Source organism: Gymnoscopelus microlampas (assembly GCF_963454915.1).
Source record: "Gymnoscopelus microlampas genome assembly, chromosome: 12".
NCBI classification, from domain to species: domain Eukaryota; kingdom Metazoa; phylum Chordata; class Actinopteri; order Myctophiformes; family Myctophidae; genus Gymnoscopelus; species Gymnoscopelus microlampas.
The window spans coordinates 47973600-47989332 of NC_139949.1; the positions used below are offsets into that span (position 1 = coordinate 47973600).

General features: G+C 39.7%; 2 protein-coding genes across 2 annotated transcripts; both read left to right on the forward strand.

Moving 5' to 3' along the window:
- The first annotated feature begins 407 nt into the window (after positions 1 to 407).
- On the forward strand, positions 408 to 8351 carry prdx4 (peroxiredoxin 4). The gene is made up of 7 exons (XM_084074810.1): positions 408 to 726; positions 1761 to 1878; positions 2292 to 2408; positions 3529 to 3651; positions 6528 to 6658; positions 7845 to 7879; positions 8206 to 8351. Exons 1-7 carry the CDS (start codon positions 492 to 494, stop codon positions 8263 to 8265), a joined length of 819 nt encoding a protein of 272 aa, XP_083930936.1. The 5' UTR covers positions 408 to 491; the 3' UTR covers positions 8266 to 8351.
- A 2731-nt stretch (positions 8352 to 11082) lies between these two features.
- LOC311057029 (diamine acetyltransferase 1-like) lies at positions 11083 to 15423 on the forward strand. The gene is made up of 6 exons (XM_084073909.1): positions 11083 to 11397; positions 12063 to 12114; positions 12574 to 12657; positions 13100 to 13201; positions 13439 to 13479; positions 14887 to 15423. The coding sequence occupies exons 1-6, from the start codon at positions 11326 to 11328 to the stop codon at positions 15052 to 15054; spliced, it is 519 nt and encodes a 172-aa protein (XP_083930035.1). The 5' UTR covers positions 11083 to 11325; the 3' UTR covers positions 15055 to 15423.
- Positions 15424 to 15733: the final 310 nt, after the last annotated feature.

Genomic DNA, 15733 nt, shown 5'->3' on the forward strand with positions numbered 1-15733 from the left:
CTCTCTCTCTCTCTCTCTCTCTCTCTCTCTCTCTCTGAGGGTCGGCCATAGCTGAGTGGTTAGTGAGCCCACCTAGGGAGCCAGAGGCTCTGGTTGCCCCAGGTACGATTCCAGGCCAGGTCAGCAAATGTGTTGATGAAATTTGTCATCGACACAAGCAAGACTCTTAACCCCTAATTGCTCACAGGCCCTCATTGGAAACAAGACCGCAAGGACTTTCATGAACTGACCTGTTAAAGGAATTATCATTTCTCTTTATCTCTCCTGGCCCCATATTATCGCTGCTTGCAGCTATATTTCTTCTTGGGTTTTTTTTGTTTTACCATGTCATCGACGCTTGACTTTTATTTTGAAACCCGCTAACGGAAGTAGGTTCCGTGGCTACATTATGCTGTCTTGATGCTGGAGGGAGATTCAAGCTTTCTATGCTAGCCTAGCAGCAGCAGTGCTACGTGCTCTCAGTCAGTCAATACTGTAGGACAGACGGAGGAATGGAAGAAGTTCTACGCTCCACACACACCACAACAACAACAATGAGACAAGTTGTGTCTGTTCTCTACGCCGTGCTCCTGGTCGCAGGGCTCGTCTCGTCAGCAGAAGACGACAGCGGCTCCAACGGCAAAAAGGACCAGGCGTGCTATAACTACGCCGGAGGACACGTCTACCCCGGAGAGGCTTTCCGGGTGCCCGTGTCCGACCATTCCCTGCACCTCAGCAAGGCGAAGAGTCAGTTTATTATTGGCTTTTTTTGCATGATTTTTTGCATTGTTCTTTCTTTGGCAGTGGTTGAAGAAGTACTCAATGTTTTTACTTTAGTAAAAGTATCAATAAAATACCACAATGTAGAAATACTCATGTTACAGCCTGCAGGCCTGCTGTGTTCAAAATGTTACTTGAGTAAAAGCACCAAAGTATTGGTATCAACATGTACTTAAAAGTACCGAAAGTAGAAAGTACTCGGTCAATTTGCAGAATGTCCCATTTCACAAGTTTTTAAATGTATGCAAATCTTTTGAAAATAGCAAAAAGAAAATAGATGTAGTGGAGTAGAAGTAAAAGTATTGAAAATTGGAAATACTCCAGTAAAGTAATACATACCTCTCAATTGTACTTAAGTACAGTACTTGAGTAAATGTACTCTTTTACTTTACACCACTGCTCAGTGGCAATGCTGCAGGCACTTATGGTGGTGAGTACAGCGTGCATGCAGAATATTAGAACAACGGAAATGGAAACGACTCCATGCAAATGTCAGAGTTCATGATTTCAAATATTTTACTTGATATCAGTTTTTGTTTATTTTCAGAGGAGGTTGTGTGTAAGGATCTTAACACCCCACCCACACACATTCACATAGTAGGCCTAACTTTGAAGGGACACGTCATTCAATGACATTTGGTGAATTCTGCCCCCCCCCTCCCCGCCTTCCATCCCACTACACACCCATCCACCCCTTCCTGTCCAGATAATAACTGAACCACATGTAGCAGAGTGATACAGAGACCTTCACTGTTGATATGAAACTAAAGGCAAAAGTGTAATCATGTTAAATTGTGTCATTAACCAAGGTCCTGCTCCAGACTTTCCTTGTCTTCAGACACAATGGGAGGTCTTAATCTTCCTGCACACTTTTGCATTATTGCTGACACTTGATCATTTTGTGCTGAGTGACTGTAGTGACTCATTGTTATTCCAAGTTTAGGTCAATATGCAGCACAATGTAATCAAACGTTGTGTTTGTTTTCATTCCTAAATAAAAGTCTCAAAGCCTGCTCCTCACTGGGAGGGAACAGCTGTCATCGATGGTGAATTCAGGGACTTGAAACTGTCCGACTTCAAAGGCAAATACCTCGTGTTCTTCTTCTACCCCCTGGACTTGTGAGTCAAAGATTATCAAATTATTATTATTTGATTTGGCTATTTGCTGTGTATTTTGTCAATGAACATACATTTTGTGTATAGGCCTGTCACATCGGCTAATCGCATTTATTTGAGGTAATCACAATTATTTTTGCATAATCGTCATAATCACAGGCATGCAAAAGTGTCACTTTTCAGCTACAGTCACCTTTTTGAACCCAAATAGGGCAATTGTGTGACACCTGACCCGAAAGAAAACAACATGTTGTCACCTTTTTCACCTGGGGGCTGTTTGCATGCCACATGTTGAAACATTAATCGCACATTTTCAAATAGTAAAAAAATCAGAAATAGCTGTCTGCTATTCTTCAATGTGTAATCGTGACAGCCCTATTTGTGTATAAAGTTTAATGTTGTAAATGTTTTTGTAGCACATTCGTCTGCCCCACGGAGATCATTGCATTCAGTGATCGGGTGCAAGAGTTCCGTAACATCAACGCTGAGGTGGTTGCATGTTCTGTTGACTCCCAATTCACACACCTGGCCTGGTAAGCAACCTGTCTGTGTCTTCATGTCTTTCTCTTTTTGTGTTGTGTTGTAAGTAACCAGTCATTAGTTTGCGTTACCCACCACAACATATCTGTTCCCTCCCACGGTCCCTTTGTATACCACCCCTCTCTTATGATCAAAAAAAGTTAAAGGATATAAAGTAGGCCTATAGCTAGTAAATTGTAAAAGAAAAAATAACCACTATCAAATCTGTCTTGTCTTGTCATTGTACTCATTAATGCAATTTATCTTATGTCTTGAGGCAAAGTGTTCTCAATCTGATCATGATCTTTAAAGGAACACATGGTGGTTTTGCATGTTTACTTTGACAAATCTACTGACAAATCACTCATGCTTTACATTACTGCATATGATTTTTAAGTAGGCTAGCAGTGCTTCTCAAACTTTTTCATGCCAGGGACCCCCAAATTGATATATATTTGGCCGCGGACCCCCATCTGAAAATATGTTGTGCCAGGGACTCCCAGAAGCAAAGATTTGCGTTAAAATGTTCGCTTTAAAAGACATATATTCAAAGATTTGCACGAATCTTCAAGAGTTTTCAAAAATAGCAGATATACAAGCTCATAGCGTGGCACTCGGTGCCACGCTATGAGCTTGTATATCTGCTATTTTTGAATAGCCAAAGTATAAAAGGTTAAAATTATTGTGATCCTATATTCACACATTTTGCTGGGGACCCCCTGGAACCCCCTCAAGGACCCCTGGGGGTCCCCGGACCCCACTTTGAGAACCAATGGGCTACAGTATGAAAATCAACTTGACACATATTTTTCATCAAAGTTACATTATCATTAAGTGTGGATAGATTTGAAAAGTCTACCGTTGTGGTGTGTTCATGTGCTAATGGGAATCTCTTTAATGTTGTTTGAGGTTAGGATTTTATTTTACAGACAAGTCATACTTTTTTATAGCGCTGCTATTATTAAGCTACGAACAGTGTGGCGAGCATAATATTAGTTTTGTTTTGAATTTTCATCTGTGCTGTGCCTTGTGTGTTTGTGTTGTTTCTCTCATGAAGAGCTAAGAGCTTTAAGATCAACAACATGGGATGAACTTTATCTTTCATGTGTTTATTATGTCTCTGGTTATGTACAGGATCAATACACACAGAAAGATGGGTGGACTTGGACCAATGAAAATTCCACTGTTGTCTGACCTGACTCACCAGATTGCCAAAGACTACGGAGTCTTCCTGGAGGACCAGGGTCACACTCTCAGGTACAACATCACATCTTGTTGTCCAGTTTCTGCAGGCTGTTGACTTTTATACAACCAGACATGTATTTATTTATTTATTTGAATTATTGAGGATAAGCCCCTTGAGATGCAGCATCTAGTTTTCAAGGGGGTCCTCAACCAACCTTAACCAACCAACATTGTATTCAAGAGCACAATTCCAACCCCTTTTTTATGTTGCCAGTGCTACGTAGTAAAATCTTGAGTGTTAATCTAACTCTTGAGAGTGTGCAAATTAGGGCTGGGAGGTATATCGACTTCTTAACCCATTGAGACCTGAAGCCGATTCTACATGTCTCCTAAATATCAACAGTTTTCTGAAAAACGTATGTTTCTATATCAGTGGTGCTCAATCTTTTTCATGTCAAGGACCCCTAAAATTATATGTATTTGGCCGCGGACCCCCATCAAAATATCTTGTTCCAGGGACCCCCCAGAAGCAAAGATTTGAGTTAAAAATGTTCGCTTTAAATATATATATATATATATATATATTCAAAGATTTGCACACATTTTCACAATTTTTCAAAAATAGCAGATCTACAAGCTCATAGCGCGGCACTCGGTGCCGCGCTATGAGCTTGTATATCTGCTATTTTTGAATAGCCCAAAGTGTAAAATAATGCTTTTTAGCTCAAATCTAAAAATTACACAGTTCCAGGTCTTATTGGGTTAAGGTATATCGATATATTTTCAAACAAGATATAGATTTGGTCCATGAATCCAATACAGTACAATATTAATTTCCCTTTTCATTATTTCATTTTCTGTCTGGAAGTCATATACTGTATACTTTGGATTACTTTTTCAAGTTTTCTTGACATTCCAAAAACCATTCCATTCATTTCAGTATGGTACTGAATGCACATTGTAGTCAATTTGCATACTGTACCATGTATATCATGTAATAACACTGGTATGGTGAACATTACATTGCAGATGATCCCAACTCGTTAAATATTAACATTACAGCTGAACGGGCTAGTCTGAAATTCTCTGAATGTAGATCTTCCTGTGAACTGATACCTGCTCAAACAACATTGTGTCGTCTACCTGTGCTGAATCGCAGCATGCAAGTTAAACGGCGGACTCTAAATACTTCACAAATGGTGCATTAGATGTTGAGTGGTACTAGCAGTAAGCACCGTTGCTAGCTGTTGTTAGCAACCGTGGTTGCTAGCTATCAGGGGTGTGTTTGTGACAGTGAATGAGAGGAGCCAAGCATGTGTTCAAGTGCAGCAGTGTTTGAGAATGCACAAATGTAAATATACAGTACAGTAGCTTTCACACATTTAACCAGTGATTTTTCATAAATAGTTTTACAGCTGTGTATTTTGTTAAGCAGTGTTTATGGGCTGGCTTTGACTTACAACTGAACACGGAGATAATATTTTTAGTCCATATTGCCCAGCTCCAGTACAAATGTAAGCAAATCGGTCTGTAATTTAAGAGTCCATGTGGTTACATTGCAGAGTTACAAATGTATAAATGAACGACTTTACTCATTCAATGTTCAGTGTAAAGGACTTGTGGATGCATATATCTGACAGCACTTCAAACTTAGCATCTTTGACTGTACCAAGTGGCAGCAGTTACGAGTTGGAAATATGTAAACTTTCAGGAAAAACTGCACTGTGCTTAAAGTATTGTGGGGGTGGAAGATTTCTTTGTTTTACTAAGTTACCAATTTAACTAGACTCCATGGTCAACAGAATCGGTATTGCAGCCACACCAAGGTTAACCACTTGAATCCTAGCATCCTTACTCTGGGCCTCCCATTTGTCGAAAAGTGAGCTTGTAGATTGGCCATTTTCTCAGAAGATATAATTGCTGCACTATGTAACTTTCCTCTTCTACCCCGGATTTGAACCTGGTTTCCTTTTCAAGTGCTGGCATGTTTTGCCATTGAGCTAATAGAGCCTGCCTGCTTGCTCAGGGGATAATTTGAATCTGGACCTTCAGGTCTAGGGTGAGACATGACCTTTAATACGATCTATATTATGTCTCAATAGAAGAGCAGAGAGACAAAATACAACCACCCCAATTGTATAAGTTATATTGTATTAACATACTGATTGGACACAATTCTAATGTAGTCATTAAAAAACGTACATAGTGCCACTTTAAGTGTAGAGCGAAAACAGGACAGGGCCTAATTATAGATGTAGGTTCATGTCGGGTCTCCTGTTAAGATGTGAGGTAACAGGCCCAATTACAATAGTGTTGTTTAGGTTGTATTATTATAGTTATGTAATCTGCCACCATGTATGAAGCTTGGGTGTTTTAGTTGGTTATTTGTCTGATCATTGTTTTGTGATTAACTTTATACTTGTACTATAAGGAACATTAGTAGTGGAAATAGCCGATGCGACACGTTGTGAGCTTGTAGATCTGCTATTTCCACGATTTTGAAAATATATGAACATCTTTCAACATGGACAAAAAATAATTCAGGTACAAGCACTGAAATATTGGTGGGACATGTTCTGCAGAGACTGTGCTAACACAATACAACAATAATAATAATATTATACTGGCTGTAATGAATTAAAACAAAATCTAAATAATACAATTGTAGATTAGATGAAATAAAGTTGTAAATGTTATGATCGTAACGCGGGTATAACATCTTTAGCAGCAATGGGGAATGTGCAAGAAGGCATAAATAATAGTTTACTTGTCTGTACAGGATTCTTACAGACTGAAAGCAGTCTTTGTTTTATTTAGTGTTCTTGACCAGTTCTTGACTCATTCAGGGCTTTGACAGCTGCAGGGGGAAAGGGAAAAAAAGAAAACACTTTCTGAGCCTTGATTATTTTCCATATGGATCATATTTATCCCTCATCTCTCTCTCTCAGGGGACTTTTCATCATCGATAACAAAGGTATACTGAGGCAGATAACCATGAACGACCTCCCCGTTGGCCGCTCTGTTGACGAGACTCTGCGGTTGGTGCAGGCCTTCCAGTACACCGACAAACATGGAGAAGGTACGTCAATCTAATTACAATTTAGGCATTTAGCAGACGCTCTTAATCCAGAGCGACTTACAGTAAGCAAGGACACAAGACATAATACATCATAATACATCAAATGCATAGAAATATTAATCTAATAATAAAGCAATACATAAGGAAACCAATAATCTAATGATAACTAATACATACGTAAACCAAGAACCTATCATCAGCCTGTACATTGAAACTATACACACTGTAGGATGCCAGGTCAACTATGACCTGGCATCTGTCTACATAACATGCTATCTAAGTAACATTTGAGCCTTTGCATAAGCCTGCAAGGTCATCAAGGCTAGGGCAAGTGCTAATGTACCCATAAATCAGGGATGCAGTCGTTTTTCAACTCAATTTGGGTGACAGGTTCTCCAGACGGCCCATTAATCCGACGTCTTGTTGGTCCGACTGGCCTCATTATAACTAACTCTATCCCAAACCTCACACCAACCTAGTGGTCGGAATCATGGGATGTCGGAATTATGCGCGGACCCCCTTTTTTGGGGGTGAGTGTATGGGTAACAGAGGAATCTCCTTAATGATTCCTACAGTGCCTTTCTGTCACTGTATTATGAGTGAACTGCATCGAGCAAAACATTCTACACAGCTGTCAGGACCTGTTGCAAGGATCTCACGTTACATCACTAGGTGGTTGTTTACTACTCTAGTATTGCCGGAGCGTTGATACATTACACATATACATTCACCCTGCACACACGTTATGAGAGCAGCGTCCCAAGTCATCCGAGGACATTAGCATTCTTTTTCTTATTTTTTTGATAGGCCACGTTGTTCAGATAGGTTTTTCTTTTCTTCTGTTCCACCATCCATTTCAAACGCACAATAATTCAGAGTTCCACAATGGGCCTACTCTTCAGCCCCAAAATAATGTCTCTTGTTCACAACTTTGGATTCGACAAAACTACCGTAGTTTGAAATTCTCCAGATCAAACTGCACCATTGCTTTTCAGAAGGAAATTCAGTATGTAGCTGGCTGTCAATTAAAATGTTCTAAGTTGCATGATGCATACTTTACACTTATTTATACATGTTATGCCATTACAATGACACTGTAAAAATAATGGTTGGTTTTCAGATCCATTAAAAACATAGTGGATGCTTTCTTTGTGACTGATGAGAATTATTTTTAATTTTTTCACAGTTTGTCCAGCAAACTGGAAACCAGGAAGTGACACAGTGAGTATCAATCATAGAGTTTATAATATATCTAGAGAACGGACGGCCCTGGCCCCACATATTCATTTCAATGGAAGTTGCTCACCAGCGCATGAAGCACCCGCTTCCTTGTTTGGCTCAATATTATTAAAAGCAAAGCATGCACAGTAGATGCTGAAGTCTTTCAATACCAATTCTATGGCTTCAATAATCCTCCACGTTTCTGGGGGTTTGGTATCGATAGGATCTATTGTTATATTTTTGTGACTGATTGATTGAATGCTTTAAAAAAAATGTAAGCAGTATTTTTGTTGCTTACTAATTATACAACATTATTTATTCCACAGATAATTCCAGACCCTTCAGGCAAACTGAAGTATTTTGACAAACTGAACAAGGAACTCTGAACTGACCCATCCTTCTTTGTTTTACGAATCTGTGAAAGCCGGCACTTAAACACAACAACACGTTCAAATAAAAACAGTTTTCGTAATTGTTGTCTGTGTCCTTATAGGAATACACCAACTCAAGCTGCCTTTGTAGCGTTAATACACTGTGACTGACTATTTGGAATTGCTATTTTGTAAAAAAAAAAATGTATATGTATATATATAGTTTTCTATTTTTGCTCGAGATTGGAGTCATTGGCTCTTGAGTCACTTTCTCTGGGTGTAATATGTACTCTAAGCCTTATTGTCACATCCAATTTCACATCCTGGATTGGTTGAAAGATCATTCTATGGCCTGTTAATGTTATATACTGTACATATACCTTTTTAGAACCGTAATATAGGCTATATAGAGGTATTTTAACCTTTGGGCAATGTAAACAGGATTACACTTTCTTGTTAGATAGTGCTAGACCTTTATTGATCCCTGTGGGGAAATGAAGGTGTCATAGCAGCAACAGCAGTAAGCAATATGCACACCTAAGACAGGAGAGGTACATCCGCGAATAAATACTGTATTCCTCTTTTTTCTTTTTTTGCGAGCTAATGTTTGCCCCAGAATAGGGGCGGTCGGCGGACGATAGGGTTCATGTGGTTATGTGTTCCAGTCTCTGCTGATAAGGAGCCTCAGCAGGTGCCACGCAGCCACCATGCTTCACTGTGTAGGTGACAGTGTTTACTTGGTGATAATGTAGTAGGTCTGAGACAAGAACACTTGGCTGGCAGGTAAAAACTCAATTTTTGTCTAATTTGAACATATAGCACATTTTGGCCACATTCTTGCTGGAGCACTCAGGTGCTTTTTTTAATACCGGCTTTTATTTTTATAACCCCTTTAAGCCAGGCTGCCTCATTTTGGGCATGTTATAAGCGGAAACTTTTCAGGAATGTTGACAAAATTTCACAAAATGTCTTGGAAGAGAATCTTAAAAGATTGTCTCTAAAATAGCTAAATGATCACAGCCTTGTGAGCTTGTAGATTAGATCTGCAATTTGCACTACTTGTGAAATAGGTCTTAAGTGGTTAAGCAACGCTTTCCTTCCTGCCGTGCACCCTGAGGTTGTAGGTTTCTGCAGTGATCTGGAGATGGTTCACATTTCCTCCAAATCTCAGCCAGTAATCAGTTGTCTGTGTTGTTATTGATCCTATGTGTTTCTTGATGTAGCAGTCCAAATGTTGTGTGCCCTTCTCCTGCTCTGTGCTTTGCCTCGAGTGCTCGCTGCTCTGCTTGGTAGAGTATTTCATTCGGATACGAGAGGAGTGGGCACTAAGGAACAGTGGGCACCTCAATGTAAAATTAGCTATTTTGTCCAAAATGTAAAAAAAAGAAAAATGGCCTGTAAACTATACATGATTTGAACATGCACAGTACATCATTATCTACCCTTCAACTCCTTGTTTATTCCCAAAATGATTGGATATACAGGTTTTGTGGCAATTGTAGAAATATTAGACCTTAATTGTGAAATGTTCAATCGTGTTCTAATCATACTTTACAATGTAATGTAAGGCTATTTTCCAAGTATTTACATATTTTTTTTAACATTTTGGACCAAATAGCCAGTTTTACATTGAGGTGCCCACTCTTCCGGTTACCTTTCCTTCAAATTCACTGAGGAACCTCACAGAGAGGCAGGTGTTTTTATTCCCAAACCCACCCACATTTATTCTGAACCACTGAATGGTATATCTGCAAAGTAACTAGTAACTAAAGTTTTCAAATAATTGTAGTGGAGTAAAAGTACAATATTGAAATGGAAATACTCCACTAAAGTAAAAAAGACCTCAAAATTTTACTAAAGTACAGTACTTGAGTAATTGTACCTAGTTACTTTACACTGGTTATAGGACATGAAACTTCAAACAGACTGCAGCTTTAAAACTCTTAGTTTACTCATAATAAGCTGACCTGGCTGCTGGCAGCCTATATAATGGTGAATGATTAACATTGTTGCTCAGACTCAGCATTCAAGTCATGTCTCACAGAACCCGTATTAAAGATAAGCATCCTGAGAAGGAGGGAGAAAAACACCCAAGTAGGCCAAGTAGGCTGTGCGTGTGTTTACGTGCACGCGCGCATAATGAACATGCACGAGAATGTGGGTTGGTGTGTGTATGGGCGAGCGTGCGTGGCCTTTGACTGCGTCGCGTGACCCGCTATGTATTTCCGGGGAGCGACTTTTTTTTCCTTGCTAGACGACTAGTGGTGGAAAAAGTACTCACTTTTTTTACTAAGGTAGAAGTATCAATATGCAATGCAATGTAGAAATACTCTGTCGCAACAAGTACAAGTCCGGACTTGACTTGAGTAAAAGTACAAAAGTATTGGTATCAAAATGTAGCCTACTTAAAGCACCAGAAGTATTCATTATGCAGAATGTCCCATTTGACAAGTTTTCAAAAGTGTAAAATGTAAAAAAAAAAAAAAAAAAAAAACATTTTCAAATGACCGAAATGTAGTTGAAGTGTTTAATGTATATGTGTTGTAATAATAATCAAAATCTACAAAGTAACCAGTAACTAAAGTGTTCAAATAATTGTACTTAAGTTAAAAGTACAATATTTGTCTCTGAGATGGAGTGGAGTAGAAGAAAAAGTACTGAAAATTGGAAACACAGTTTCCAGTAAAGTAAAAGTACCCAAAATTGTACTCAAGTACGATTTAATTGTACAGTATACTACTTGAGTAAATGTACTTAGTTACTTTCCACCACTGCTAGTGCTACAGGAGTAGACCTGTTTGCGCGCACACACAGCGAGCCACACGCACAGACCCACACGCACGCACGCCGCCTCGGAGACAGACAGACAGAGAAGTAGCGAGCTTCTAGAAGACAAAGGGAACGTCGTTCTACATGAGACAGTATTATTCATTACGGGGTGAAAAACTCCAGGGACGCGAATGAAGAAACACATCCTGCTGACATTCTTCTTCAAAGGACTGGTGGGGAAAGGGAAAAAGAGCAAAAGGAAAAAGAAAGAAGAGCAATAGATTCAATATAAAAAGCTATTAAAAAATGGCCAACGTCAACGTCGAGTTACGGAAAGCGGAGCCGAGAGATGTGTCAGATATGTTGAGACTCATTAAAGTAAGTTAAAAACCTTCATAATTGCTATACTATATTCTACTCCTATTAGTGTGACCGGCGAAAAAGCCGATCGGCAAGCGACACTTGTCATATTAGCCCACTGTTTCCCAAGCAGTGGGTCGGGGAGCGATTTGTGGGTCGCCGACCAATTTTTATGGGTCACGAGTAAAAAAAACTTAATTTTTTTCTTTAGTACATTTTGTTTTTAATTATTAACAATACCCGCAAAATCAGCCAAAATGACAATTTTTCACAAGTTAAAAACAAATTCGAATAATTCCATAGAAAATCCATTACTTTAGAGGGGGAAAATATCATTTTAAGAAGTGGTGAAAATAGCAGATCTACAAGCTCACAACAAGGTGCATTGTGAGCTTGTAGATCTGCTATTTTCACTAGTTTGGGTCCTGGGCAAAGCAATTTAATTTCACTTTTGGCTCTTGAGCTAAAACGTTTGGGAACCACTGTTCTACAGAATAGGCTATTATGCTGTCATAATAAATGGTGTTTTTGACAACCAGATGTCAAGCCATTCCTAAAATAACGTGGATAATTCTTGATCATGACATCTGTTTAAAAGATTGGATTACTATTAGGCCTTAGATACATTATGAATTATTTTACTTTCAGTTCTATTTTGTGTTTTCCATCTGTTAACCCTTTAGGACCTCGCTAGGTTCGAGGAGATGGAGGAGCAGGTTATACTGACCGAGAAAGGTAGAGCTATACTTTATTTTTCTGAATACATTGAACACATTCAATGTATTTGGGATATTTAAGGTTCTCAAAGTCGGATCCGGGGACCCCCAGTGGTCCTTGAGGGGGTTTCCGGGGGTCCCCAGCAATATTAGATAATATAGCGTCACAATCATTTTAACCACTTTAACCAAATTTTATACTTTCTAATAGCAGATATAGGCTACAAGCTCACAGCGAGCTTGTACATCTGTTTTTGTTTTTAATATAATCAAAAATCATATAATTATGTTTTTTTTTTACATAACTCTTCTCTTCTGGGGGCCCTGGCACAACATATTTTCAAATGGGGGTCCCTGGGCTACCCCGCTAATATGAGAAGTTTGAGAACCACTGATCTATTCTATTTAAAGCAAACAGTAGTTTAGTTTTTATCCTATTAAAAAAAAAATACATTTAAGTCTGTTTTGTTTTTGCTAGATCTACTTGAAGACGGTTTTGGGGAACACCCGTTCTACCATTGCCTTGTTGCTGAAGTGCCTAAAGAGCAGGCGAGCTCTGACGGTAAAAACAACTACACACACACACACACACACACACACACACACACACACACACACACACACATTCTCTCCCACTCTCAATTTTAAATTCAAGTCTCCCACTGTCTCCCTCTCACACTCGCGCACGCACGTACACACACATACACACACACATTCTCTCCCCCACACATTATGCACATTCTCTCTCTCTCTCACTCACTCACTCACACACACACACACACACACACACACACACACACACACACACACACACACACACACACACACACGTCACACACACACACACACACACACACACACACACACACACACACACACACACACACACACACACACACACACACACACACACACACACACACACACACACACGTCTCACACACACGTCACACACACACAAAACAAGTAGTGATACTCACAGTTGTCTTTGTTCTGTTTTGTAGGATACACTGTGATTGGTTTTGCTATGTACTACTTCACTTATGACCCGTGGATTGGGAAGTTGCTGTACTTGGAGGATTTCTACGTCACGGAGGAATTCAGGGGTAACTGTCACAAACAGAGTCTGCACACTGTCAAAATAACTTCTTCAGTTTATGAAGTTTTTACTTAAGTGCAGGACATCCTGTACCGGTTTTATGGATGTTCAAGCTCTAGTTCGTTGAACTGTCAACAAATAACATCATGATGGTTCTAGGACTACTGTAGGTAGGTCAACATGATCACTTCTGTAGATAATTAGAGATGTCATCTTCTGCTTGCTCTCTCTGTTCTTCCCCCAGGTCATGGCATTGGTTCGCGTTTTCTGAAGATACTGAGTGAGGTACAGTCGTTTATAGTTCTTCATTTGGGAGTAGGGGAGATTGCTGTCATACTGTACTGATTATCTACTTACAATCCTAATCAGTAATGTCATGTGATGTGATGTGCGTGATGCAATGATGACGCGATGGCGCAGACTAGCTGACACCAACTCGGGACTCCTGGATCTCTGCCCTCCACTCCCTCTTATATCCAGCATCAGGGTCTTGAGAATCTGCAGTGTTGTTAGCATGCGGCCCTCACCTTCACTTAATGCGGCCCGCAGGTTGATATCGGAATACTGATATATTATTGATTTCAGCTGTTACAATTGCAAACATGACCTGCTTTTATTAGGCTACTTCAGTCTTTTTTTATGTCCCATGTATTTGTATTTAAGATCATAAAGTTAACATAAGTATAACTAAAGGCATTTGAAATTCAATAAAAATGTTACTTTTTTGAGGATTCCAATTCAAAATGAGCAAAAAATAAATCTGAATTCCAATTCAAAAATAGCAAAAATAGCAGATCTACAAGCTCAAGACGCGTTTTGAGCTTGTAGATGTGCTATTTTTGCTACTTTTGTGTGACACAGAATGGCCCGACAGTATCTGCAATGTGGCCCTCTGCTGGAGTGAGTGTGGAAATATGGTGGCCCTCTCCATCATCAAAGTTGCCCACCCCTGACATAGGCCGTGCATCACCTTCCCCTCCTAGCTGTGGCTTGGGTACGCGGCTCCCATACACTTGTCAGTTTGCTTGCCACTGCCTGACGCAGTGCCCAGCCTGCCTCATCCTTCTCTCTCTGACCTTGCCTGTGTCCCGCGGGAGGCCCCCGTAGAGATCCGCATTTCTGATGTGGTCCTCGCATGTGACATCCAAAGTGCCATTTGTAGCATTCTTGTGTAGACACCATCCAGGGCTTCTATACGAGAATGAGTAATGTAATTCCTCAGATTAGTTCAGTAAGTTACGTAATTATATTAGGCTACTCATAGATTATGTGCTTTACTTTATTTCCAAGAAAACATTAAACATGCTATTTTAACTGTAATCACCATTACTGTTTTTGGACTCAATGATCCCACAACAGAACAGATATAAATATATTTCATTGTTACAGAACCCTTGTGATTGGTTTAACCACTTAAACCAACATACTGCGTTGAACGGGATCCCCCAGGGGTCTGTACTTTTCCCTCTACAGTCTAAACCAAAACCTTTCAGCAAAAAATAGCTAATCTTTTAGATCAGCTATTTATTGCCGAATGTTCGCCTAGTATTTACGCCGAATGATCGCCTATTATGACCTGCCCAGAATATAGGGATGCTAGTGTTCGTGTGGTTTGAGAGCGGTTTATTCTGTATTCCGAGTTTATGAAAAGCTGCTCATATTGTTTCATGTGTCTTTCGTCCCCCCGCCCAGACAGCAGTGAAGACCCGGTGTAGCGGCATGCACTTCCTCGTTGCAGAGAACAACCATCAGTCTATCGAGTTCTACAAGCGCAGAGGAGCGTCAGATTTGTCCGTCGAAGAGGGCTGGCGTCTGTTTGAGTTCGACAAGGAGGTCCTGGTGAAGTTGACTGCAAAATAGAGGCCGGGCAGGCTGACTTGTCCTGATTGGTGAAAAGTCCTGATCCCTTTTTTTTTTTTGTTGTACAATATTTTATAGTTTCAATAAAGATACTTGAATGAATGAATTCCGCTGGTCGATGAATGACAATTTAATGCAGCAAAAGTTCTACAGTTTTGCACCTTTAAGGTGTTACTATAACTATAACTCATAAAACATTATGGCTCCGACCCTTGGTCGCCTCAATTATGTTTGACTGTACAGTATGTCACGATGATCTATGATCTGCGATGATCTATGAGCTGAAATTAAATCGCTATGAACCTCAGGGAAAGGAGAGTTACCCCTGACACGTTCATGTTATATGTTGCTGGTAATTACAGTTTTTAACACATTAAGACCTGGAACGCATCTGTGCCATTTTTTGATTTGAGCTAAAAAGCATTATTTCACACTATGGCTATTCAAAAATAGCAGATATACAAGCTCATAGCGCGGCACCGAGTGCCGCGCTATGAGCTTGTATATCTGCAATTTTTTTTTCAAATCTTGAAAATGTGTGCAAATCTTTGAAAATATATATTTTTTAAAGCGAACATTTGTACCTCAAATCTTTGCGGCCAAATACAATTTTGGGTGGTCCTTGACAATTCTGAAAAAGTTTGAGAACCACTGATAAAGAAACATACGTTTTTTTTAG

Coding starts and splice junctions, on each gene's coding strand:
- prdx4 (XM_084074810.1), top strand. CDS start 492: ATGGAAGAAGTTCTACGCTCCACACACACCACAACAACAACAATGAGA. Junction 2,409..3,528: donor CAATTCACACACCTGGCCTG/GTAAGCAACCTG, acceptor GGTTATGTACAG/GATCAATACACACAGAAAGA. Junction 7,880..8,205: donor GGAAACCAGGAAGTGACACA/GTGAGTATCAAT, acceptor TTTATTCCACAG/ATAATTCCAGACCCTTCAGG.
- LOC311057029 (XM_084073909.1), top strand. CDS start 11,326: ATGGCCAACGTCAACGTCGAGTTACGGAAAGCGGAGCCGAGAGATGTG. Junction 12,115..12,573: donor GGTTATACTGACCGAGAAAG/GTAGAGCTATAC, acceptor TGTTTTTGCTAG/ATCTACTTGAAGACGGTTTT. Junction 13,202..13,438: donor CGTCACGGAGGAATTCAGGG/GTAACTGTCACA, acceptor TTCTTCCCCCAG/GTCATGGCATTGGTTCGCGT.